We start from the raw sequence: 24,722 nt of genomic DNA, 5'->3' as shown, positions 1-24,722 counted from the left end.
AGTACGATGAATTAAAATGAAAACTACAGTACTATAAGACTATTTCATGTGCACACAAAGCAGACTAAGGAAGTATTTGGCTATACAGAGAAACCGTATGGTCTTCCTGAGTTGTTGTTCATTTTCACTTCATTTTTGTCTGTTACATGCTGCATATTTACTGCATATTACTTGTTTGTCCTGTAATACAAAGGCAGTGCATTTTCTTAGCATCATTCTGAATGCTTGAAAACAGCTTGAGACTACCTAATGTTCCTTTTCCCCTATTTTTTCCCACTCTTGCTGAAAGGTAGGAATGACAGCACTATGCCACTCATCATGTCCTGGGAAATGGAATTAGGTAGTACCTCTAAAAGCACAAACTGAGGCCTCCTAGTCATATGGTCAGTGTGACACTTGCGTTAACTGTCCATGTTGTAGTGCAGATGGTAACAGAGAGTTTGAACAACAGCTTCCAACATCTGCTGTGACTGCATTTAAGATTTCATATTAAGAAATAGAAGCTTTGGTTGAAAGCGAAGTAACGGAGATGATTTTAATTATGCTGCTTTGTTCTCAAGGGAAAACACAGGATTAGCTGAAACAAAGTTCAGGGTTGCTGTTGTTTGTGAGCATACTTACTTTATCTGAAAATGCTTTTGTCTCCTTTCAAGGTTCTTGTTACAGACAGATTTATTTGGAGTTTATGCGGTTTCTTTCTTCCACTGTGAACCATATTCTGGCCTTGAAGAGCCAGTCATTCTAATCTCTTTCCCAGAAATGGAAGGAATCTGCTGTTTGCTGTTTCAATTGCAGTCAGAATTCAACATCAGATTGAGCATACCTAGTGTTTGTCTCTATGTTTGCTGCTAGCAAGGACACTGATAGTTGCATAATGCTTGATTTGGCCTTCCTCAAGGTTGAGACTGGCTAATGTCTCAGGCTTTTAAGTATTTTTGTTCTATACATGTTGGGAGGAACTTGACAAAGTCTGGCCTGTTCTAACTTCACCAACTTTTCGTCTTTTTCTTTCAGATTCGGTGGAAGTACATGATAGTAGATGAGGGCCATCGAATGAAGAACCATCACTGCAAGCTGACTCAGGTCTTGAATACTCACTATGTGGCCCCTCGGCGGATCCTGCTGACTGGGACTCCTTTGCAGAACAAATTGCCTGAACTTTGGGCTCTTCTCAATTTCCTTCTTCCAACCATTTTCAAGAGCTGCAGCACCTTTGAACAGTGGTTCAATGCTCCATTTGCCATGACTGGAGAAAGGGTACTGTGGCAGTGTTTTTTAAAAGATCAGAAATAAACCACTTTGATGAAAACAGAAGAGAGCTTATGCAGAAGGATTAGTGTTTGAACTTGCTCTGGTACTTAGGGATTTAACTAAAAGGCCCCTTTTTTATAATACCAAAATTTTAATGTTTAAAGTGTATTTTTTGACCCAGTCAGTTTGGTTGTAAGATGCAAGTAATTATTGCACATTCTTAACTTTTCATGTGAAAGAAGACATTACCTAATGTACTTGAGTTGCCTTGTAGTGACTTTTATAAACTCCTCTAGGTGGACTTAAATGAGGAAGAAACTATTCTGATCATCCGTCGTCTCCATAAAGTGCTTCGGCCCTTCTTGCTGAGAAGATTGAAGAAAGAGGTTGAGTCTCAACTGCCAGAAAAGGTTTGCAATGAGAGGAGTTCTGGAAAGGGTGTAATATTCTTTCTATGCATTAAGTAATGCCCCTTTTTCAGATTTATTTTGCAGAAGAGGACCTCTTTAGTATTTGTTTGTGTATACCTCTTCAGAGAAAGCTGGTCACTGAGGAAGCCTGAGTACCTGAAGTTTCTGCATTCTCAGGATTCCTCACCAACTTTAAATGTGTTTGTTGTAACCACTGTAAGATATGCAACTTCTTTCTGTAGAGTCTGGTTTCAGTTTGTGAGTCAGCCATACGCTGAGCATAAAATTCTGTCCTGTATCATACTCCTTGAACTGGGCTGAAGCTAGTTCACTGAAATTCTTGAAGGACTACTGGACTTCATAAAGCAGGCACAATTGGTCCTGCATTATCATTCCAGGAATTGTGTGAAGTCTCTTGTTGAAATTACACCATTTTTTTAACTAGTGGCTTTTAAATTCAGAACTTAAAATTATTTTCTGATTTCAAAGGTAATTGTTTTTATTTCTGGGTAACTCATCTTGTCCCACTGTGTCCTCCTCTGCAATTCCACATCCCTCTTCCCGGAATAACAACAGCAACTAAATAAAAAAAAGTAAATTTGAAGGTGTGATAAGGAAAATTTGGTTTTAAGGTCAACTGGATTTAAAACCATACCAAACTGTAATATTTGTAAGATGTGTTATAAGCTGACTGGCTAAATGAATTAAGAACTCTGTACAGATGCTTAGAGACAATACAAAGAAAGGCATTTAAAAATTATTTTTCATCTTTATAATCATGTCAACACTACTGCTGTTGCAAATTTTTGTTCCTTCAAATGTCAAATTTCAATACCCTCAGAAGGCATTTATTTGAGAATAAAACATACTTGCATTTGAAAATAATACCAAAATCAAGCCCACTGTGTTTGATAAATCCAATAATAGGCTTTGGAGAGGGAAAATTTTCAAGTTGCATACACATTCATACTCAGAAGGCTATGTTTCTTTTTGTTGCCATCATCTTGAGAAAAGGAATTCATCCAACCCTGAGGACTGAACTTGGGGACTGAAGCCTGTTAATAAGGTTCATTTGCTTTTGCTAATCTTGGTGAAGAAGCCGTTGAAGAAAGTGACTTGTCTTTAAGGAGTTCATACTCCAGTCTTTCTGAGAAGAAAATATCTGATAATTTTCTTCCCTTTTATTTATTAAACGTTAGGAAGCTTATGCTTTGTCTTTTATTCACAGCTTGAAGGATTTCTAGCCACTAGTGTGGTTTTGTTATATTACAGTTTTTATTTAACATAACTTACTAGAAACATAGTGACTATAATCCAGACATTGGGCAGTAGAAAAAATGACATAAAATTGGTGTGTGAAGTCTTTGTGTTACTGTTTTTAAATCTAGTATGCAGTCAAAAAACAAATAGAGTTTTAAAAAGCTGAACAAGTCAGGCTGAATGTAGGGGTCATACAATACTGTATTAATTCCCTGTGTTTTAGTGTATGTTGAGAAAATGGCATATTTCTGTGACAACCTAGGTAAATATTATGCCAGTTAGACTCTGTGAGGGATTCTTAATTGCTAGATATACAGTGATGATATTTTTATAATGCTTTGCTTAATATTTCTATAAAGCTTAACAGACACAATAAATTCCATGGGTTATGAAACATAAAATACTTTTTTAGTTGCATGTTAAATATAAAATCAGTTTTAAATTATTTTTAGATTTTAAAAATTACAGAGTGAGAAATAAAGTATGTTTGGTAATCCTGCAGTTGCATCGTTAGGATCCAGCTATCTCACTGCAATTGTGACTAACAGATAATCTTTTGAGATACTCACTGCTGTGCTTGCAGTTGGAGTGCTGGTTGTTGAAATTTTATGTGGTGTTATGGTACAGATAAAAGATTAGTAAGGTTGTTTTGTTTTGTTTTGTTCTAGAATGACAAGAATCTGCAGTTAGATCCTACTAACATTATTATGTCATTGTGTTTATGGTTTTTGGTTTTGTTTTTTTTTTTTGCACCAGGTGGAATATGTGATCAAATGTGATATGTCAGCTCTTCAAAAGATCCTGTACCGTCACATGCAAGCCAAGGGAATCCTTCTCACAGATGGTTCTGAAAAAGACAAGAAGGTATGAAAGAAAGAAAGACTAAAATATAAAGAAAATAATGTATTATGAACATGTTAACAATTTGATTTCTGTTTTATAAAATTAATGTGTAGACTCTTACTGCAGGTATCTGTCATGGGAAGAGAAATCTCAGGCATGCCTTTCATTTACAGGGCTGCAGCTATTCACAAGGGGAAGATACTGCTTGTATTCAGTGTAGTTGCAGTGCCTTTCTTCAAACAGGCAATGTTTGAGAAAAGACTGCATTTCCCTTGGCTGAGTTTAATTCAATAATATATCTGAATAATTGTGATTGTGGCAGCAATGGCGACAGAAGGTCATTTATCTTGTCTTTCAGAGCTATTAGTTAAGTCTTGTTTCAGTCAGCTAAGACTGTATGCTTGTGTTCATCCTTACAAGATCTGTTGGTGTCAAAATTCTTTAAGAGATCAGTAAGATTCAAAGTCATATAATCAAATTTAGACTATGTGTTAGTAAATGTTGGTTATGCTGTCATGGGATTTGATCGAGTCAATACAGAGTAAAGAATTTGCCACTCCATCAACTTTTCACATAATAACAAATTTGAAATACTGTAGTAAATGTGAAATACTTTGAACAGACACTGCAGAATATCTAGAATGTAACAGTTTCAGTTTGTACCCTCTTGTGTATATTGCTAATGCAGTGCAATCACATACAGTCTTCCCATAATCCTTTTTCAGGTTGCATTGGTACAGTGGGTGATTTTTCTATTCAGTATCTTATTTTACCTTCCTAGTTCTTTACAGTCAGATTGTTTTCTTTGCTGGTGCTTAATTAAACTCCAGACAAAGGATTTTTGCCTTGGATATTGAAACTCATCTTCATAGTTCGAACATTTTTTAGACATTAATTCGTGTTCCTCACTTGTGTTTTTAAGCAGTTTTTCAGTTTGATGTCTTTGTATTTGTCCTAAAATTTCATTTTGTATCACAGTCTTCTACTTCCTTCCTTTTCTGATCTCTTTTTTTTCATCTGCTCAGAAGCTTCTGTGTATTTTGTCCTACCTGTTTCTCTACCTGGCTTTGTGTTTAACCAGTTAAAATGGCCTTTGCTGTTTTCTGAACATTTCCCTTGCCTTCCTCTCTCCCCAAGGGACTAAAATTTTGCCTTTCTTGCAACCCTTTCTTAACTAATTTTTTTCTTTAAATGTTGAATCAAGGTCTGTTATCACTGCTGCCTGTTGTCAGCAGAGGGAGGTGGTCGTTAAGACCGCTTGGCTTCAATGATCAAACAACTATTGTGTTAGGAAAAAATCTTGTCTTTCTGCAGCTCTGGCCTGGACCCAGCTGAGATTAGAGACAATTTGCTAAGATGGAAAGCTCTAGGAGATTATTTTTATAACAAATATGAACTGCATTTTGGAGCAAATGTGAGATGATCCTGGAGAGAAAACCAAGTTTTAAATGTGTGGAGTGCCCCCTTCAAATAGATAATAATCTCTGCTCTAGATGAAAGTTATGATTTCAGTGTACTTCCTAGAAAAGACTAAAAGACTAGAATATTGCTAGTATGTATTATGGTCAAGTAGTGTATTTTCCCTTGGTTTTAAAACTTGAAATTGGTAAATTGTTTTGGCTGAGATTTTAAAAATAAATCTAAATTAGTCATATAGTAAGCTTGGAATATTGATGCCACTCTGTTTACATTTATATAAAATGACAACAAAACAAAATGGCATTTGAAAGCAACAAGATTTTGGCAATATTAATGTGATACAAATATTCTCAAACTTACATTGACCAACTGCAGTTAGTTTTAAACCATACAGTTTGTTCTAGCACAGCTGACTGATGAGTGTCCTGCTTCTACACCATTAACTGTAGTGTGTGTTTTGAGAATATACTTCCATAAATAATAAGACGACTCATGAATTTGGTGAGCTTTAACATTTTTTTACCTGTGGCCTGATGTTTTACTCGGGCTGGAGTGAGAAACCCATATACCAAGTTAACAGACTGGAGAAGTTACTGTGGAATTGAATAGAACCCAGCTAGAATGATTTCCTCTTAGAGGGTTCAGACACTACGGAGTTTGTATGGTTTCATAATAAACAGTATAAATAATCAGGACAGTAGATGCTCTGCTTCCCACCATAAATATGGCAGGTAGAAATGTAGTGCGCTTCATGGATTACTTCCAGGTCTTCCTTTTTCATTACAGAGCATCCTTACGACAGATGACAGCAAGAGAACTGTTCTGGATTTTTGTTGTTTTGGTTTGGTTGGTTGGCCTGGTTTGGTTTTTATTATTGGGGAGTTTTAATGGTTTTTTGGTTTCCATTTGGTTTTGTTTTTTTTATTAGGGATGCAGTGTTTGGGTTTGGGATAAAAATATTTTAAAAGGTTATATTTGTAAATATATTAATTAATTTAATCATTAATTAATTTATCATTTGATTTGCATTGTTTGTACCTGTAGGGAAAAGGTGGAGCAAAAACTCTTATGAACACTATCATGCAATTGAGAAAGATATGCAATCACCCATACATGTTTCAACACATTGAGGTAAGACTGATAGGTTAGATTTTGAGAGTTGTTTTTATTCAGATGGCTAAAATAATAGAAAACTGCTGCTAAAGCTTATGTATATGGGAGGGGGCATTTCTGTCCAAATAATTTATACTGGAAAGGAAAGATTTGGAAAAAAACCATTTATTATAGTCAACAAGTGCCATCTTTGTATTGATAATCCAAAGTCTAGTTTTAAAGTATTTAATTTTATGGAACAGTGTCTTTAAAAAGTGAGGGGTTTTTTTGTTAATTTAAGACAACCCAGAGCAACTTAGTATCCACATACACCAACCTTATGACATACAGACACTAGTTCAAAATATCATGTGTAGAATCTTTGTAATTAGCAGACTGCTAATCTTCTACAGTGCCAATTAAAATTGTTCTATTCCATCCATCTTGTTTTTTCAGCAAAAATGTACTATCTATATAACATCTCTCAATAGGATCTAAGTACATAAATATATCTGAAAAGATAGAAAGTGTCATAGATATCTATGTTTATGAAAATATAATTAAGTACCTACTGTGATGTATTATTATTAATTATTATTATTATTGTAGTTTTCATTCTTCGTTATCTTGTATGCTGAGTAATTAAACTGAGTAATTTGCAGATGGATCGTCTACTAATTAGTATAAGTTAGTTAGTATTCTACTGTATTTGTAATCTGGTAAAATGTATGCTGCAGAAGTCACTTCTTCATGAATTTTAAATAATAGTATAGGAAAACATTAAGCAGAGCACTGTTGCCACAAGGTGGCTTCTGAGAGTATGAACATCATTGAACTCAAACCTCAACACTCATATATTTAATTTGATTTCTATAAGAAAGTGTAATTTTTGGTTACTGTGTAGTTTGTAATATGTTTATTGCTTATAACTTTGCAGGAGTCCTTCGCTGAACATCTGGGCTACTCAAATGGTGTCATTAATGGGTAACTCTTCCTGTTTTTCCTCCTGTCCATAGTGTTGTATTGGAATTAATGATCACAGTCTTTTTCTGGAAGCTACATGTCAGCAAACTCAAGCAGTTCATACAAAGGCAGAGGAAGTACAGGGCACATATGTAAATCAAAACCTGTTAGTACTAGAAGTGTTACAAGATCTTTTCATGACTGTCCGACTCTTTCACGATGGCAGGCAGAAAAGACTCTGTCTTCCTTTCCCCTTATTTTGGAATAATACACCATCTGAAATTCATTGGGATGACTCTAGAGATATCTGTTAGGATTTTCTTCTCTCTCTTGTTACTTTTGCCTTCTACTTTACCTTCTTTACTATCTTTATTCCAAATTAAAGTAGCATTTCTTCCATTATCAGAAATGAAAAAGATTTGTTTTATTTTTCTTGACACGTTGGGCAACTGGCAGGTTAATAGATGCTTTCTAAACAAAAAATGTATATCATCCACCTAACTTTCTTCCTGTATAGGTGTTAATGACAATTCTTTTCTTTTTTTTTCTTACCTAGTATACCAGGCTGTTTGTCTCCTTAGCTAGAATACCAGAATACTTGTCTCCTAAACAGTTTAGTCTTTGGCTGATTACAGATGTGTGCATATCAGAAGGCTCTGTACCTTCTGGATTTTGTACCATTGCTAATGATAAGTTGTATTTTGAGAGTACAGACTCAAGGTTAGAGAAAAGTTGCATGATGTTTGTTTCTCTAAAGTATATCACTGTGATGCTGATTTAGACATCCTGTTTACTTCTACTCATTTTCTGTTTTATGGGTTGAATTTCAGTGCTGAGAGTCAATTTGAAATTCTTTGCATTAGAAGACAAAAGTGTAGCTAATCAAAGCAGGTGAACACTGTTCAGGACAACTAAAGTTGTATGGCTAAAGAGTATATCCTATGTCAGACTCCTGCCGCTGTCTCCGTATATTAGTTCAGTTTGCAGTATTTCACTTCCATGTGCGTAATAGTTGAGTGGAAAGGGGGTTGTTTCCAACATATGACCGATGCATACAATTTGAAACTGCAGTTGCAATTGAAAGTTGTTTTTAATGCCAGTTGAAAATTAAATAGCAGGTGAATGTCTTAGCTTATACAATGCTTATCTGGCTGAGAAATAACGTTTGTTTTAATAAATAATGAAAAAGAATTGAATTTCATAAAGATATTCTGTGTGATTGAAAGTCAGGACAGATTTTGTAATTGAAGAAAAATCAGGAAATTATTAGTCTTGTTTAGATTAAGTAAATTAGTCTTTTTGTTATATTCTGACATGATAATGACTACAGACTTTCAAATGGCGGCTTATTCTGGCATTTACTGTGCTGCTTCTCTCCAACAGAGCTGAACTTTATCGGGCCTCAGGGAAGTTTGAACTACTCGATCGTATTCTACCAAAGTTACGAGCTACTAACCATCGTGTGCTTCTTTTCTGTCAAATGACATCACTCATGACCATTATGGAAGACTACTTTGCCTTTCGAAATTTCCTTTACCTGCGTCTTGATGGTAAGCTAAATGGAGAAAAAGGATAAACAATAAGGTAGGAGGTAGCATCCTTCATTAGTTTGGGCATGGGAGCCTTGGGTTCTCCTCCCAGTGTTTCCATAACAGTGCTGTGTTATCACTATACAAAAGTGTAAACAGGTTCGAAACTATTTTATAATTCTGCAAGTGTGTTTACCATGAAATTATGGCAGTAGACCCTTCAGGGGCAGTTTACTAGAATTTCCCATATTCTTCCAGACAAGGTACTGAGAAAGACATACTTTTGCTTCTGTCGGTAGAAGTAATTGTCTCTTTCAGTGTTTTCTTTTATCTGTTTAACCTGCAGACCATTTGGTCAATGGATTCTTTTGATAAAGACTCAGGTCCATTCCAGGAGTGCAGATTATGTATAAATTTGCTGCTTAAAGGCTCATCTCTTTTTCACACAGGGTTTAAAATCCAGGGTCCCCATTAGTCATCACTATTTAAGTTGCCTGAAAGTATTCTCATGATAAGAGATGATAATGCCTCTATTCCAATGGAATAAAATCATTTTTATCTGTTTAAAATTCAACTGCTATTCTTCACAGGATAGCTGAATTTCAGCATCGTGCCTGAATTTCACAGGAATATAAAAATCCTCAATTTCTTCATATGTAGATATGTTTTATTACGTTAAATAAAAAGAGGATTTAGAAACATTGTAGATACCAATATCTTTATTTTGTTTAATATCTCTGTTGAGTGTTCAATATCTTTGTGCATGATCTGGATGAGGGGATTGAATGTACCCTCAGTAGATTCAGAGATGACACCAAGTTGGATGTGAGTGTAGACCTGCTGGAGGATAGGAAGGCTCCACAGAGGAATCTGGACAGGCTGGATCGATGAGCCAAGGCCAGTGGTGTGAGGTTCTACAAGGCCCCGTGCCAGGTCCTGCCCGTGGGTCACAACAACCCCAGGCAGTGCCACAGGCTGGGGCAGAGTGGCTGCAAAGCTGCCCACAGGAAAAGGACCTGGGGGTGCTGGTGCCAGCAGCTGAACATGAGCCAGGGTGTGCCCAGGTGGCCAAGAAGGCCAATGGCATCCTGGCCTGTACCAGCAACAGTGTGGCCAGCAGGACCAGGGCAGGGATTGTCCCCCTCTGCTGAGTGAGTACCCACTGGAGAGGCCATACTGCCAGTTCTGGGTCCAGTTCTGGGTCCCGCGCTCCAAGAAAGACATGGAAGTGCTGGAGCGTGTCCAGAGAAGGGCAACAGACCTGATGAAGGGTCTGTAACACCAGTCCTATGAGGAGCAGCTGATGGAGTTGAGGTTGTTTGTTTAGCCTGGAGAAAAGGAGGCTGAGGGGGGACCTTATCACTCTCTACAGCTCCCCAAAAGGAGGGTGTATCCAGATGGGGGTTGGGCTCTTTTCCTGGGCAACCAGTGACAGGACAAGAGGACACAGTCTCAAGTTGCACCAGGGGAGGTTCAGATTGGACATTAGGAGGTATTTCTTCACAGAAGGGGTGATTGGGCCCTGGAATGGGCTGCCCAGGGATGTGGGAGAGTCACTGTCCCTGGAGGTGTTTAAGGAAAGACTGGATGTGGCACTCAGTGCCATGGTGTGGTTGACAAGGTGGTGTTTGATCAAAGGTTGGAGTCAATGATCTCACAGGTCTTTTCCAATCTATTTGATTCTCTAATTGATTCCTGCAATTCTATGAAAGGAAAACTAAAAATAGTGAATCCCACCTGAGTCTTAAATCTGTTTGAAAGAAGTTTCCATTTTGGTCTTCTTCCATGTTGATGATCTCTGCCTCATACTGAGCTTATTAAATAGTGGTCATTTTTACTTAATGTTTTATCTCACACATTATAGTATTACTAATGCCAGCAGCATTTATCAGAATACTTTTTTAACAGAGAAGCAATGATTTAAGATAAATATAGAGAACAGTGTAAGTGAGACTTGAAGTTTCTTCTGAATGTTTTTTAACAGCATTTTAAATTGACTCTTAGCTTCATGCTTTATTCAGAAGAAAAAGTAATACCAAGAAATAGTCTCATCCTTTGCAAATATTAATGAACGTGAAGTTGAACCAATATTATCCTTGAATGTAAAATGGGATTATGAAATGGACACATAAATGAGCTGTCTCACTGTGCCATGGAATGACAAAACCGTCTGAAGAACATATTAGCATGCTAAGAAGCCCCTCTTCACACCTCTGGCCTGCATGTGTTTTAAAACTTCTATTCAAGAAAGATAAATTACATTGCATTTAAATTGTTTTAGATTACTTTACATCATGTATTTTTGAATGAATTATTTTTCAGGCCAGAATGTTTGTGGCAAGATATAGTATGGTAAATATACCTCATTGTCTTTTTCGGGTCGTTCATTAAATTAGATAAACCCTTTCTCTTCCAGTTTCATAATAGCAGATATCTTCTATACATGGATCCAATCTATCCAGGTTCTGTCCAGCTGTCTTCTTGCATGGAGTATTTCCTACCCAATTCATGTGTTTATTGTGGGGTTCACTGGGTCAGCAGTGGGCCGGCAGTTTGGCTGTGTGATTGTGGTGGCTACAGGTGGCATGGAGTTAATTTTCCTCCTAGCGGCCCATATAGTGCTGTGCTTTGCATTTGTGGCTCAGCAGGGTTTGTAACACCACCAGTGACGTCACACAGTGTTTGGCTATTGCTGAGCAGCACTTGCAGTGTCAAGGCTTTCTCTCCAAACACCCCTCACCCCCAAGGCCAGCAGGCTGCATTGAATTGGGACCCAGATGAGACAGCTGACCCAAGGTGACCAAAGGGTTGTGAACAGCAGTAAAACCTGAGGGAAAAGAAGAGGATGCAGGGACATTACTTGTTACAGCATTTGTGTAGGTTACTGGCGGGACGGAGACGGATGGAGACGAGAGATCTCTATAGTCTGATCTTGGGACACAGGGGTTTATTGTAAAGGCGTGGGTATAGGGGCACTGCTCAGAGCTGCCAGACTCAGCTCTGAGCAGGCCCAAGAGAGCAAGAGAGTAAGCGGGTGAGAGAGAGAGAGAGAGAGTGTAAGAGCAAGAGTGGAAGCAAGAGAATAGAGTGGAAGTGGAATAGTCTGAAGTCCTGGTTACAATACAATAAATCATCTTCTGTACTGAATATTCTAATTGTCACTAACCAATCTAATACAAGATACAAATCCTATAGCATTTACATACAGCCTGTAAGAGTTCTTATATTACCATAGAGTGTTACATCTTAACTTCTAAAAACTACTCTTTGGACCCCTTCTGCTGAGCTAGTAGGGTCTGCTCTGACCCTTGGACCTGCTTGCAAGCAGAGGGTATTGTTCCATCAAGAGGGGATTATCTTCAGTCGGCCATACCATTGTTTTCTAGTTGTTCAGTAACTAAGACTTGGTATTTCAAAAGTGGCTTTCATTTCGATGTTGCCTGTAGTTTTCATATTCCCAAAATCTTTTGTCAGGCAATCATATTTATAAGGCTTTCCTGTTTCATCTTCCCCAACAATTTGTCTTCCCAATTAGTCATTACAGGTGTTGAGGCCCTGCTTCCCAGGAAGTGGCTGGACATCTGGTTGCTGATGGGAAGTTGTAAATAAATTCCTCCTCTTGTCCTTGCGTACACGCCTTTCACTTTTACTAAGCTGCCTTTATCTCAGCACAGGAGCTTTTCTGTCTTATTTCCTCCCCATATACTGCTGAGTTTGGGAAGGCAGGGGGTTGTATCTGGAAACTAGCTGGGGAACAACCCACCATAGTAGTAAAAAAAATTTTGTAATTTCATCTTCTGTACATATATCACCCTCAAGATGGGACATTTTAAGAATTCTCAGTCTTTTAGTATTAACTATGACTCCGAAGGCAAATAGTGACATTTTGATAAATCTCGATATAAGTAGTATAAGTATTTTAAAAATATTTAATGTTGCCGTAGCCAGAAGGCATTAATCAAAACTAGAGCTCTCTTCTGTTTGTATATATTAGCTTCAATTGAAATTTATGTGAGTTATAAAAAGGTATAACAATGTTAGCCAACATTTTAAGATCTACTTTAGGAATGTCAAAACAAATGCATTAGAAGAGACCTTTAGAAGTCCATCTTGTAGGTGTGATAGGCAGTTGACCTAAACATTCATGGCCAGTGTTACGGAAAATGTGTCAGAGGTGTCAAAGTGTAGTGCATTAAAATAACCCTTTCCCATGTACTTTTAGCAACACACATTGTATTTATATTATTGCAGTTCACATCTTTATTATACAGTATTTCTATTTTTTTTTAGGCACAACAAAATCAGAGGATCGAGCTGCTCTGTTGAAGAAGTTCAATGAACCTGGATCACAATACTTTATCTTCTTACTGAGTACAAGGGCTGGAGGGCTAGGCTTAAATCTCCAGGCTGCTGACACTGTTATTATCTTTGACAGTGACTGGAACCCTCATCAGGTTATTTTTATTTTCTTACCTTTGTGAAATGTGCAAAGAATACATGATGCTTTTTTGAGTTGCTTCTTTAAATAGATGATACAGCTTGGGTTGAAAGGAAAAAATCCAAATAGGAGATAAAATGCTTCTTTGAGAGGAATTAGTGAGGCAAACTGCCACAATGAGGAAATGTTTTGGTTTTAATTGGTTAGCTAGTTCTGTGCCTGCATATATATTTTATGTGAGTCTCGGGGTATCCTCTGTGCTAGGAGTGTTATAAACCTGCTTCATTTGTATAACTGGACTCATTCTTTAACCGTTAGGATACAATAACCAGCTCCCTAGTCTTTGGTAGATAGTTTGCAATACTTTAGTAAAGGCTATGCTGAATGCTACCTGTCTCACAAAATTCGGTGACCGTGTGAGTGCAGTAGTCTTGGTCTGAGGCACTGATCTTACTCTGGTGGTTAGTAGTAAATACAGATCACCAGGAAAAGAGGATATCGTACCACTTTGGCTTGTTTGAAAAAGCCAGAAGAGGTAACTGAATTACGTCTTTGCCACCTTTTTTTTTCTTTTTGTGAGAAAGTACGTAACTACGTGGTGTTTTCAGCTGTTGTGCAAGTATATGCAAATCACATCATACTCAATAGCAACATGTAAAGTTAGGGAAGCAAGACTAAGAAGAGTTTGAATATCTGTGTTCACTCTCTCTGTTAAGTTATTCTCTGTGTTCTTTGCCTAATAGGACTTGCAGGCCCAGGATAGAGCTCACCGAATTGGTCAGCAGAATGAAGTTAGAGTCCTGCGACTGTGCACTGTGAACAGTGTGGAAGAGAAGATACTTGCTGCAGCAAAGTATAAGCTGAATGTAGATCAAAAAGTTATTCAGGCAGGAATGTTTGATCAGAAATCTTCAAGCCATGAACGGAGAGCGTTCCTACAAGCTATACTGGAGCACGAAGAAGAAAATGAGGTAAGGGAGTTAGAAATAATTGCTAAAAGAGAGTTTCAGGAAGTACTGACTCTTCTTTTATTCGTCATTTACAAAGATTGTCATAACTCTTGAAATTAGAAATGTCATTATAATTCTTACCATCCAGTCAGAAAAATAACTTAATTTTTTTCTTCTTTTATGATCACAGTAATAGGCTGTAACCTAGTGGTTATGATGTCATGGTTATGATTAAATCTTAGTGTAGAATTAGGCATTGAATTGTAACTTAAAACCCATTTTGGCAAACAATTGCATTCAAACAAAGTTTTTCCAGAACAGATTACAGACCAGCTCCTAAGTCCAATATATATGTTAAACTAGGCAGTTTGATTTTCAGACATGCTGAGCAGCTAGTACTACCTAGTTTCAGTCTTGAAGGACATGATTATTGTGCTTCTTTTGGAACCTAGTTAAGAGTTAAGATCTGCTTTGATGTGCCTTGGGCTTAGGACAAGCCAGAAAGTAACTGTTTCTTTCTGGTGCTGTGTCCAGCCTGAGCTTCTCATCACCACTTCCTCTTTGAGAAATAACTAGCTGTTTAAAAACAGCTGTCAAGTCTTTCCTTACAATAGTGGTAAGTGAGGTTATAGAGTCATTGAGTGCCTGTCTTTTCATTGTGTTCTTTTGTGGAACTGTGAGTGTGGAATGATGAACCTATTCTTTCACCTGTCACTGCAAAACTCTTCTCTTAATTGGAACAAAATTCAGTATTTGGATGAAAGCCATATTTGGGAGACATTAAATGAATCTATCAGTTACACTGATGTTACACACACACTGAAATTCTTGTTCAGCACTGACTTTTTCCTACCTTGAAAATACCCTGTACTGGTTAAAGACAAAGGTTTTGAGAGTGATTTTGCCTCTTTAGTGTGCCTTATATGTCTGAATAAGGTGCACACTGATAGAAGATTCTATAGCCTGTGTTTCACTGGCATCCTTCATTACATGAAGTAAAGTTTCAAAGATCGAGGAGTTTAGTTCTTCAGTCATTAATCCTTTTGTGTAAACTCTGCATTGTGAATATAGAAAATGTCTCAGTTTTGGAGACAAAATTTTAGGAGGAAGCGCTCTGGAATGAGCACCTCCTCTAAAGGGAAAAGGGCCTCCCCTCTTTGTCCGTCAGTGGGACAGATCAGTAACAACAAGTGAAAGTGGAGAAAAAACCCCAAACTGTTCATTAACACCAAACAAAACAGGGTAGAACAGGAAAAAACCCCTCAAAATACAACAAATGCCCAGAGAGGGAACAAACACACGGGCTCAGACCAGCCAGGGCCACCCCACAGGCTCCCTGGACTGGCGAGGAGGGAAGGGAAGGCAAGGGAAGGGAAGAGAAAAAAAACAACAGAACATTTTTCCAGCTAGTGGCAACAAAAGAAACCCAAAGAGCAGCACAGCGCTCCCGGCGCACTCCCTTCCGCACCCCACCGAGCCCGAGAGCCCCCGAGGCGTTGGCCCCCATCCATTGAACCGACCTGCACCCAGGTCCTGTGGCTCCGGCCCTGCCCCCCGGGTCCATCTTACAGACAAAATGTCCTTGGGCATTAAGCAGATGGTTAAGGAATAAAGCATGAGTAAGATGAAATTTTGTATTGTTTTAGTATTTTTCATAGAAATTAAAGAAGAGTGGCAAGCATTTTTATCAGTGATTGTCTTTTATTTGTGGTGTTAATGCAGAAATTTGATGATATACATATGTACCACTTTTCATTAGGTAAACCTGTAGTTCTAAAGCAACCCACACTACCTATACGAGTAGATAGATAAACTTGAAACCAGCAGACATTTTCAGTAGTCCTATGAATTTTTTTTAAATTAGGTGTGCATTTGTTTCCAAAGCATTTATCTGACAGTGTTTCAGAAGTCAGGGCTGTAGCTCAGGCCTCTGCGACATGCCTTATTTTGTAGATGACTTAAGAACAAGTTGTTTCTTGTGTGTTGTTCAAATATACTTGGTCTCCAAAGAAAGCAGATTTTAAAAAAGTTTCTTTTCCATAGCCCAGTATCAGTCTTTACAGCATTTAAGATGCTGCAGAATGACTTGTAGCTGAAGCTTTCAAAGTAATGCTTCTTTGTGAACAAGGACTATGCAAAACTCTGCCCAAACACTCAAACTCTTGAGTACTAAGAGGAATTGAATTTGCACCATCCTTCGCTGGTCACCCTTGCTCCTTCATTGCAGCAGCACTCAGTATCAAACGGGAGATTGACGGGAAAAAAAGAAATCTCTCAATTAAAAGTTAAATTATTAACAATATTGACACACATTTGACTTGCAAATGTGGAGTAGCACATCTAACAAAGATACTGTTTACTGAACATCTAGTTAAATATTCCCATGCTAAGCATGCTTCAAACTTCTCACACTTTTATGTAGAGTACTATGTTCTGTTCATACTTTCTTAGTAGCTTTTTTTAAATTTCAGTTATTTTTCTTTCTTCTTTCTTCTTTTTGATCTGTTTTTTCTTTTAGCAGTACTAGATAAAGCAGAGAGGTAGTTTCTGTGTATTTAGAAAGATTCTTTAGAATAATAGCAGTGTACAACAACTGATTATAAGTAACTTGTTCATAAAGTAATTTTTTGTTTGCGCTTGAGTTTATCCATAATTTTTTTTCTACCAAGCCTACCTGCTTGGCAACAGGATTATTCAGCATAACTGCTGATAATGTGGACACTGTTATTACAGCTTCTACTGTGGGATCACTTTTTTTTTTTTAGGTCAAAAGTTACTCTGAGATAATAAGGAAGTATGTGGAACTTTCATGATGGTCACATTTATAAAAGAATCTTTTTTTCTTTGTGTGTGTAACCACGTGATTTCCTTTTTGTGAACACTGAAGGAGCAGTGACTAGAAGTGAGAAGACCTAGCTCTCGTAATCACTTTCCCAGTTGCCTGGTTCATGTTACAATTTAAATTATATGCTGATCAAGGTACAAAGGCGTTCCTTGAGAATAGCATTAATGAAAACTGTTTTGGGTTTTTTTCTGAGGTGTAGAAATCCTGACACTGGAGGGAAGATAAGATATGTGGATATATAAATGACTTCTTATTTCTGAAAAAAAAGCTACAGGATATTAGCTTTTCAGATGCTGCATGCAGCATTCTGTACTCTCATTAAGCTGGGTTCAAAACATGAGTTTTTGGCAAGAATTACAGGTCTGTAGTATACTGTAATATAGGTTCAGAAAACCACGTGTAGAATAACCTGTTTCCTGTGGTTTCAGAATAATTCAGGGAGGAAGAGTGAACACTGAGGGCTTTGTTTTAAAATGGGTGTCATAACTGTTTCAGGTTTAACGTTTTCCATTGAACACGACAGTTCTAAATTGTTTTTCTAGTGTCTGTTTCTGTTTTTGTGAAATAATCCATTTTGTCTGCAGTAAAATGTTCACATCTGAGTTCGTAAGCAAAAAATGGTCAAGAGAAAGTGATTCAGCAGGGTTATTTTCCAGTATAAAAACATGTTTCATTGTTTTCATTTAATCAGAAATTTTTCATTCCCCTGGCTTTGATGGGAAAGACCTCAAAATGTAGAATGGTATTTCTGAAGGAGTACTGTAGAATAGCAGAACAGAAACACATCCATTTTAACCAAAGCACTAAGTGTGCTTCTGACCCAGGAAAACCACAACCCAAAATTTCCTGGTTGTGTATTTGCTCATTTCCTCATTCTTGAATTTTGAAGGTGGTAATAAGTCTCATTTGTCACTCTTAGTATGTTATTTTGTTACTTCTGAATAGCTAAACACTCCAAAAGTTTTCATTTCAGTTTTAAGTGCTTCACATATGTTGTCAGCGAGAGAGGGTCAGTGGAGCTCTGAGCTGATAGAGGCTGTTACTTCTAGGTGCATGTTGAGTACTTTCTAATAATTTTATCCGTCTTTCTAACCAGGAAGAAGATGAAGTTCCTGATGATGAGACTCTGAATCAGATGATTGCTCGACGTGAGGAGGAATTTGATCTCTTTATGGTAAGGATGGTATAATCATAAATAAATTATCTTCTCTAGTGTTTTTAACAAAGACCATAATCTTTTTGTCACTCAAGTTTTTCAAAACTTTACTGGAGAAACAGGTTTTATTTAGTTGCATTGTTCATCTGAGGAAAGAAGTGTAGTCTGCTTAAATACAGAGTTGCTCAAATGACAGAAAGACTTCAGAAATGCTTGCTGTCAGTGGAACAGTTGACAGTCTGGAGGAAGAATTTCACACAACCTGAGAAATTTAGAGTGCAAAAATGTTAGTCACAGTTTGGCTTGCTAATTCTGCAGCATATGTTTACTATTCAACATTTCTTCCTACTTTCGGCCTTCAATAATGGCAAGGACAACTACAGAACCTTAACAAGGCAGTAAATTAGTAGACTAACAATGCTGTTTTCTTGGTGAGTTAACTGGGATATTGTTGATGGTGTTGTCAAGAATCCAGTTAGCTGCGTGTCTGCTGCTACAACTGTTGAACAGTTACCAAAATAGAGGTAGTGGTTCAAATGTGAGCCACTCCTTTTTATTAGTACTTCCTTTTTTGTCTATGCTACTGCAGCACTGATGGAATAATTACTCAAATGTCTTTGTAGGTATTGCTCTTGCCTTTTATTGTTTGTACAATCTGAGGATTGCTAGAGGACCTCTGGGTTTCACTGACACCAGTACAGGGCAGTACTTAAGTACTGAAGGTAAAGCACCATGCCCTCTACAGAGGCTGCTTTGTTCTGCAAGATGGAACAAGAGAGACACTTGTATGTGCATAAATGGAAGTGTATAAGGTGGTGTCCACAGAAACAACTGCTGATAGGACCACAGCAAAACCTGTGTAACCAATACAGGTTTTTAGTCCCTCATTGTCTTCTGCTCAAGGATTCATCTGTAAAAATTTGCTGTTACACAAGTGTGCAGCAGTCCTTTTCACGTGACAATTGTTTGGGTACACTGTTGGAAAAGGCCATATTACCCCATACGACTGTTACTTTGCCATTGCTGACTTGCCAGTTTAGTGCTTTTGTGCTAAGCTTCATTAAGTCTTAGCTCAGAACTGATACCACTAAAGCCAAGTTGCACAGAAAGTGAGTGCTTACAGACACCTGTCTTTTTAAACTTTCCATCAGTGATTTGGGTGTAAGGAGATTTACATGACATTTACATGACAAGAGGTAGCCATTTGATCAGAAAAAAAAAAATTCATCTGAGTTACTGACTGAACATACCCTGAGTTCTGTGGAAGTGGGTTTGCTGCTGGAAAAGAGCCTCTGATTTCTCCTTCAAACCCAGAAGGAAAGAACTAATCCATAGTTGAAAGTAGCTGGTGAACTTATGCCTGTTTGCTTCAACTTTTAGTACTAAGTTTGAGAGCTATAAAACAGATTGTAAAACAGTTGGGGAGCCTAGAGTGAAGACAGTTTTCACAGAATATGGTGAGTTAGAAGGGAACCACAAGGGTCGATTCCACCTGGCTCTGCACAGGACATTCCCAAGAGTCACACCATGTGCCTGAGTGCACTGTGCAAACACTTCTTGAACTCTGCCAGGCTGGTGCTGTGACCACTGCCATGGGAAACCTCTTCTAGTGCCCAGCCACCCTCTGGGGGAAGAACCTTTTCCTGATACCCAGCCTAAACCTCCCCTTACAAAGCTTCAGGCCATTCCCTCAGGTCCTGTCACTGTCACCATAGAGAAGAGATCAGAGTCTGCCCCTGCTCTTTCCCTCACAGGGAAGCTGTAACTGCAGTGAGGTCTGTCCTCAGGCTGCTCCAGGCTGAACAGACCAAGTGCCCTCAGCTGCTCCTCCTACAGCTTCCCCTCCAGACCCTTCACCATCCTCGTGGCCCTCCTTTGGACACTCTCCAATAGCTTTATATCTCTCTTATCCTGTGGCACCCAAAACTGCCCCAGCACTGGAGGTGAGGCTGCCCCAGAGCAGAGCAGAGCGGGACAATCCCCTCCCTTACCCGGCTGGTGATGCTGTGCCTGATGCCCCCAGGACACAGGTGGCCCTCCTGGCTGCCAGGCACTGCTGACTCGGGTTCAAATTGCCATTGACCAGGACCCGCAGGTCCCTTTCTGCACATCTCATTCCTCCATCTGCCTTTACATCCAGGGCTCCCTGTCCCAGAAGCAGAATCTCTCTCTTCCTTTTTGAACTTCATATGGTTCATACGGTTGGTGATGGCCCGGTCCTCTCATTTGTTGAGGTCTCTCTGCAGTCCCTCCTTGCTTTTGAGGGAGTCACCAGCTCTGCCCAATTTTTTATTGTCTGATACTTGCTTAGTATCCCTTCAAGTCCTGCATCCAAGTCATTTATGAAGCTATGTGGGCTAAATTTATGTGTTTCATATTAACCTACATGGAAGTTTTTAAGGGAAAGTAAGGAGTTGGTAGTAGGTAGTAAAAGTTTGAAGAGGCAAAACTACATGCTTTGAAAGCAGGGGGTTTGAAAATTATAAGACAGAAAGAGTGTAGTTAAATATTAATGGCTAAGAAATAATTTAAAATGTTAATATAAAAATTGGTTTTAATTTTTGTAAACTGTTTCTTATAAAGGAAAAATCTGAAAAGCAAGTCTAGTAGTCAGATGTAAATATGGTTTGAGTAGTATCCTTAGAAAACAAAGTCAGTTTTTATCTCTGACTAATCTCAGATTAACTGATATTGTCTTTAATTTTCCTTCCCAAGCACTTTTATATCAGCAAACAGCTATTATAATATACTGTCTTAGTGTTCAGTCTTTGTTTTAGACAAAGAATCATGTTCATCAGGGAAAAAATACAAAGTTTCAGCATTGGCTTCATGTACTTAATGTCATTAAAATATGATGTCTCTGACTTCATTCAAGTTCTGTACTAAATAATAGAGAAATTTATTTCATTTATCCCATTGGAGCTGTCTCTTGGTGCAGCTTTCTGATTGTCATGTTAGCAGTAAACCAAACTGCATGTCTGGCTTGAATGAGACACTTTTTGAAATTAATTCAAATTGAATGAGTTGTTCATTAAAAGGTGAAATATGGAAGTCTGCTATATAAAACCACAGGCTGCACAGCCCATTCACTATTGTCTGCAGTAATGGGGAATAGGGAATACCCACATGTATTTATAGTTGCTTCATGAATGTAACTGGACCTACAGACTGAAGACATACATCTTGCTCTCTGCTTTTCACCGAGTTTAGAAATCAGGTAGTGCACAAGGCAAGATGATGAAGACAAGTTGTAAGGTGCTCTCCCTCAGGTAGTATTTTAGAAACGCTTGTGTTTGAAAACTGCCAAGATGAGAGAATATTCAGCATATTCAATGGTGCCGTCACTAAGCCTCAGTTTTTAAATTTGGCTGGGTTTGAGCTGTCCCTCTGGAGAGATAATACCTCTGAATTCATGCATGTCTGTGTTTTGGCTAAGGTTGTAAAATGATGATATATCTAGTTGGCATTGTGTGTTAACTGCAGCATCATGTACACAAGGGAGACATTTGCACACAATTGAGAACGATTTTTTATGAAGGTTTAGTGGCCAAAGCAGTAGCCTCTTAAAATGCTATAGACAGTTCTGATGCCTGTCTATTTACATAATTTTTTTCAAATACAAAAATGAAATGTCGGTGGCCATCTGTTTGTTTTCTCTGCTTAGCAGCTTACTACTGAGTGTTAAGTATTATATGACTCTTCAAAAGGCATGTTTGAAATGCCTATTCATATTACCTGATTTGGGTACTTAAGAAAATGCAGATGCAATTCCTGGGACCATAGGAAGCCAGGTCAGCATATAGTTTATAGAGATGGATGCTTCCCCGGGAGGATTATAAAACAGCTCACTGATGAGTCTACAGTAGATTGTGAGAATGTATCGTCTGTATCCACATCTGAGTTAATTGTTCACCACACTTGAATAATTATTTAAATTTCAGCTGAAAGTCTTAACATTATCTTCTAATGTTCTTAACACTTTACCTAATTTATCTGATGTTTTTGTGTTTTGATTTTTGTCTAGTACAGCAGGAAGATCAGAAAAATTCAGGGATTCAACCATGTTGGCTTGCTTTCTGGCTCTGTGTGAACAAGCTTTTCTCTGAATTTATTAATGCTGCTTTGATTCTTTGTTTCTTACACCAACTTTTAAATTTTCTTCTGTTATCCAGGCTCACAAAACACGCGTATTTTCAGTTACTCTTTTTAGTTACATAGTAGTAAAACCTTATGGGGACAGTAGTGTTCTTGTGATCTGCTTTGTGTCACTTGTCTGTGTGTTGTTGAAGGAACTATGGTTCCTTCAGTGAAAGCTAGTTATGTAGTAGTGAATATGACTGAAAATGAACAATTGAGTGTAGCTTCTTCTTTTTACAGTAGCATTTTAGAAGTATTTAGGAGTATTATGAAAGGGAGATACCTGTGAACGACTTTGTTTAAAGTTTCAAGCGTAGTTAGGTAGGTAGGCATTGACATAGTTCACTTAATACATGCCTTTAAAACTTTTTTATCCTTTGCAAATTGCCATTGCAGCGCATGGACATGGATCGTCGCAGGGAGGATGCCAGAAATCCTAAACGTAAACCCCGCCTGATGGAGGAGGATGAATTACCATCCTGGATTATTAAGGATGATGCTGAAGTTGAAAGGCTTACATGTGAAGAAGAGGAAGAGAAAATATTTGGAAGAGGATCCCGTCAACGCAGGGATGTGGACTACAGTGATGCTCTCACAGAGAAACAGTGGCTGCGGGTAGGTTGTACCTTTTGGTTGGTTTATTTTACACTTGAAACTTTTTGGTTGGTTGTTTTTTACACTTGAAGCTTATTCATTTGTGGTGGGTTTTTCTTTTCATTTTGGAGACTGCACCAAGGAGAGCACGAGAGGCCTAACATTTCCTCATTATCCAGCTTCTGCTGCTGTGTTAAAGATACATTTTGAACTGCACTGCAGAAACTTAAATCAGTGTTACTAAATGCCGAATCAGGACTATGATAGCATTCTACTGGAACTATTCTTATTTCCATGGGTCTTACATCTTTAAGTACTTTTGTAAGTGTTGGCTTTCAGATACATGAAGAATTCTTTAATGTTCATGAAAACTATTACTCAATGCGTATTGAAACATTCTGTGCTGCAGAAGCTTATTATATTTTTAAATACCTGTGTTTAATCCTTTTAAGGATTCAGAATTTTTCACTTAAGTTTTCTTTCTCTCAGGCTATTTAATTTCCAAGGCTTGAGCATTGATTGGCTCCACTGAGATCAAAACATTTGATAAATGATTTAAGAATTTAGGACCTGAAAGCGAAGATTTTATACTTAACTTATACCAAATGTGGGATTTTGTCTCTTGCTGTTCTTTGAAATACACATTCAATTAATAATAGCGCACGTGTCTTTTCAGTGTGGTAGCAATAGCATGGTGAAGAGGTGAGGAATGATTGTTGGAAAGGCTTTTCAGAAATTTGATAATAGTATGATTTCCAAAACTTAAAAAGAAAGTATTGTAAGTGCAAAACTAATTTACATGGTTTGGCAAAGTTTTGTTGTAGAATAATTACAGACAATACCAACAAGAATATAAAGTGTAGGTTTTGTGTATAATTTGCTAAAGATAGGTAAAAATCTTACCTACTTAGTTTCAAATGGGATGTTTGTGAGACTGCATTGTGCAATACTGTACTAAGAGCTAATCCAGATGTGTTGCTTAGGGGAGAAGAGGCTTGAATTATACACCAGCTGTAAATTTATGCAAGTCCATGAAACTACAGGGGTTTTATACTTGACGTTTTCAAGTAGTCAGTGGAGAAGAAAGATCTAGAAACATAAATTCCTGTCTGGATTCTTGAACATTTACCTATCCTACAGTGGAAGTGCTTGCAGTATAGTGTACATCTACTCAGGGTCATTTTAAGCTACTTCTTTTAATGATGGAACACTCTGGCTATGGCAGCATAGAAGTTAGCTTTGGCTTTCATGTTTTGTGTCTTGAGTTGGCTGTAATATTTGTTTTGAGTGCATTATTGTCAAAAATAGCAGGCCTAAAAGAAATCACCTGGTCCCTGTCATACTCCAGGCAGAATCACCCAGTCCTGCGTCATTTATAATAGTTCAGGATCTGACCTCTTCTAGGCATTCCTGAGCAGTGAACTTAGAAGTCCACAGTTTTTAACTGTTTGGCTTTTCATTGTATTTTATTCCACTTTTCCTGTTGGATTTTACACTTACTACATCATCCTAAGTACTCTGCTCATGCAGAACAGCCTGATACCTCTCTTTTTTTTAACATTTCTTTGTGTCATAGAGGAATTGTCTCCCAGTTGAGTAAATTCATAGGGTTAATAATGACTGCTTATGCAATATTTTCCCCTAGTTCCTGTTTTCTAGATCTCTTGATTGTTTTCACTGATTTCCCCTAGTTGTTCTACATGTGACTGACATCTTTCTACAAGTTTGATCAAAAGCTAGACATCAGAATTCCAGATCCAGTGTCATTTGAATAAGGAGTTCGTTTGCATAACTTCCATGCTACTTACACCTCACAGTCCAGTAATTAATTTTTT

At 37.9% G+C, this 24,722-nt stretch overlaps 1 protein-coding gene across 5 annotated transcripts in view; it reads left to right on the top strand.

Annotated features, from left to right (window-relative positions):
* SMARCA2 (SWI/SNF related, matrix associated, actin dependent regulator of chromatin, subfamily a, member 2) overlaps positions 1–24,722 on the top strand; it is a 121,447-nt gene that overhangs the window by 58,230 nt on the left and 38,495 nt on the right. For all 5 annotated transcript variants that reach the window (XM_042012966.1, XM_042012962.1, XM_042012965.1 and 2 more), the window contains 10 exons: positions 1,015–1,257; positions 1,548–1,661; positions 3,678–3,785; positions 6,228–6,314; positions 7,213–7,259; positions 8,622–8,788; positions 13,058–13,221; positions 13,949–14,176; positions 18,097–18,174; positions 22,690–22,908. In XM_042012966.1, coding sequence (XP_041868900.1) covers positions 1,015–1,257; positions 1,548–1,661; positions 3,678–3,785; positions 6,228–6,314; positions 7,213–7,259; positions 8,622–8,788; positions 13,058–13,221; positions 13,949–14,176; positions 18,097–18,174; positions 22,690–22,908 — 1,455 coding nt within the window. The remainder of the gene's footprint in view (positions 1–1,014; positions 1,258–1,547; positions 1,662–3,677; positions 3,786–6,227; positions 6,315–7,212; positions 7,260–8,621; positions 8,789–13,057; positions 13,222–13,948; positions 14,177–18,096; positions 18,175–22,689; positions 22,909–24,722) is intronic.

The sequence above is a fragment of the Corvus kubaryi genome, unplaced genomic scaffold, assembly GCF_017639235.1.
Source record: "Corvus kubaryi isolate FWS band 111438036 unplaced genomic scaffold, C.kubaryi_AGA036_p1.0 split1-37296, whole genome shotgun sequence".
NCBI classification, from domain to species: Eukaryota; Metazoa; Chordata; class Aves; order Passeriformes; family Corvidae; genus Corvus; species Corvus kubaryi.
Note: the sequence above shows the minus strand (reverse complement) of the source record. Positions and strands in the feature narration are given on the sequence as shown.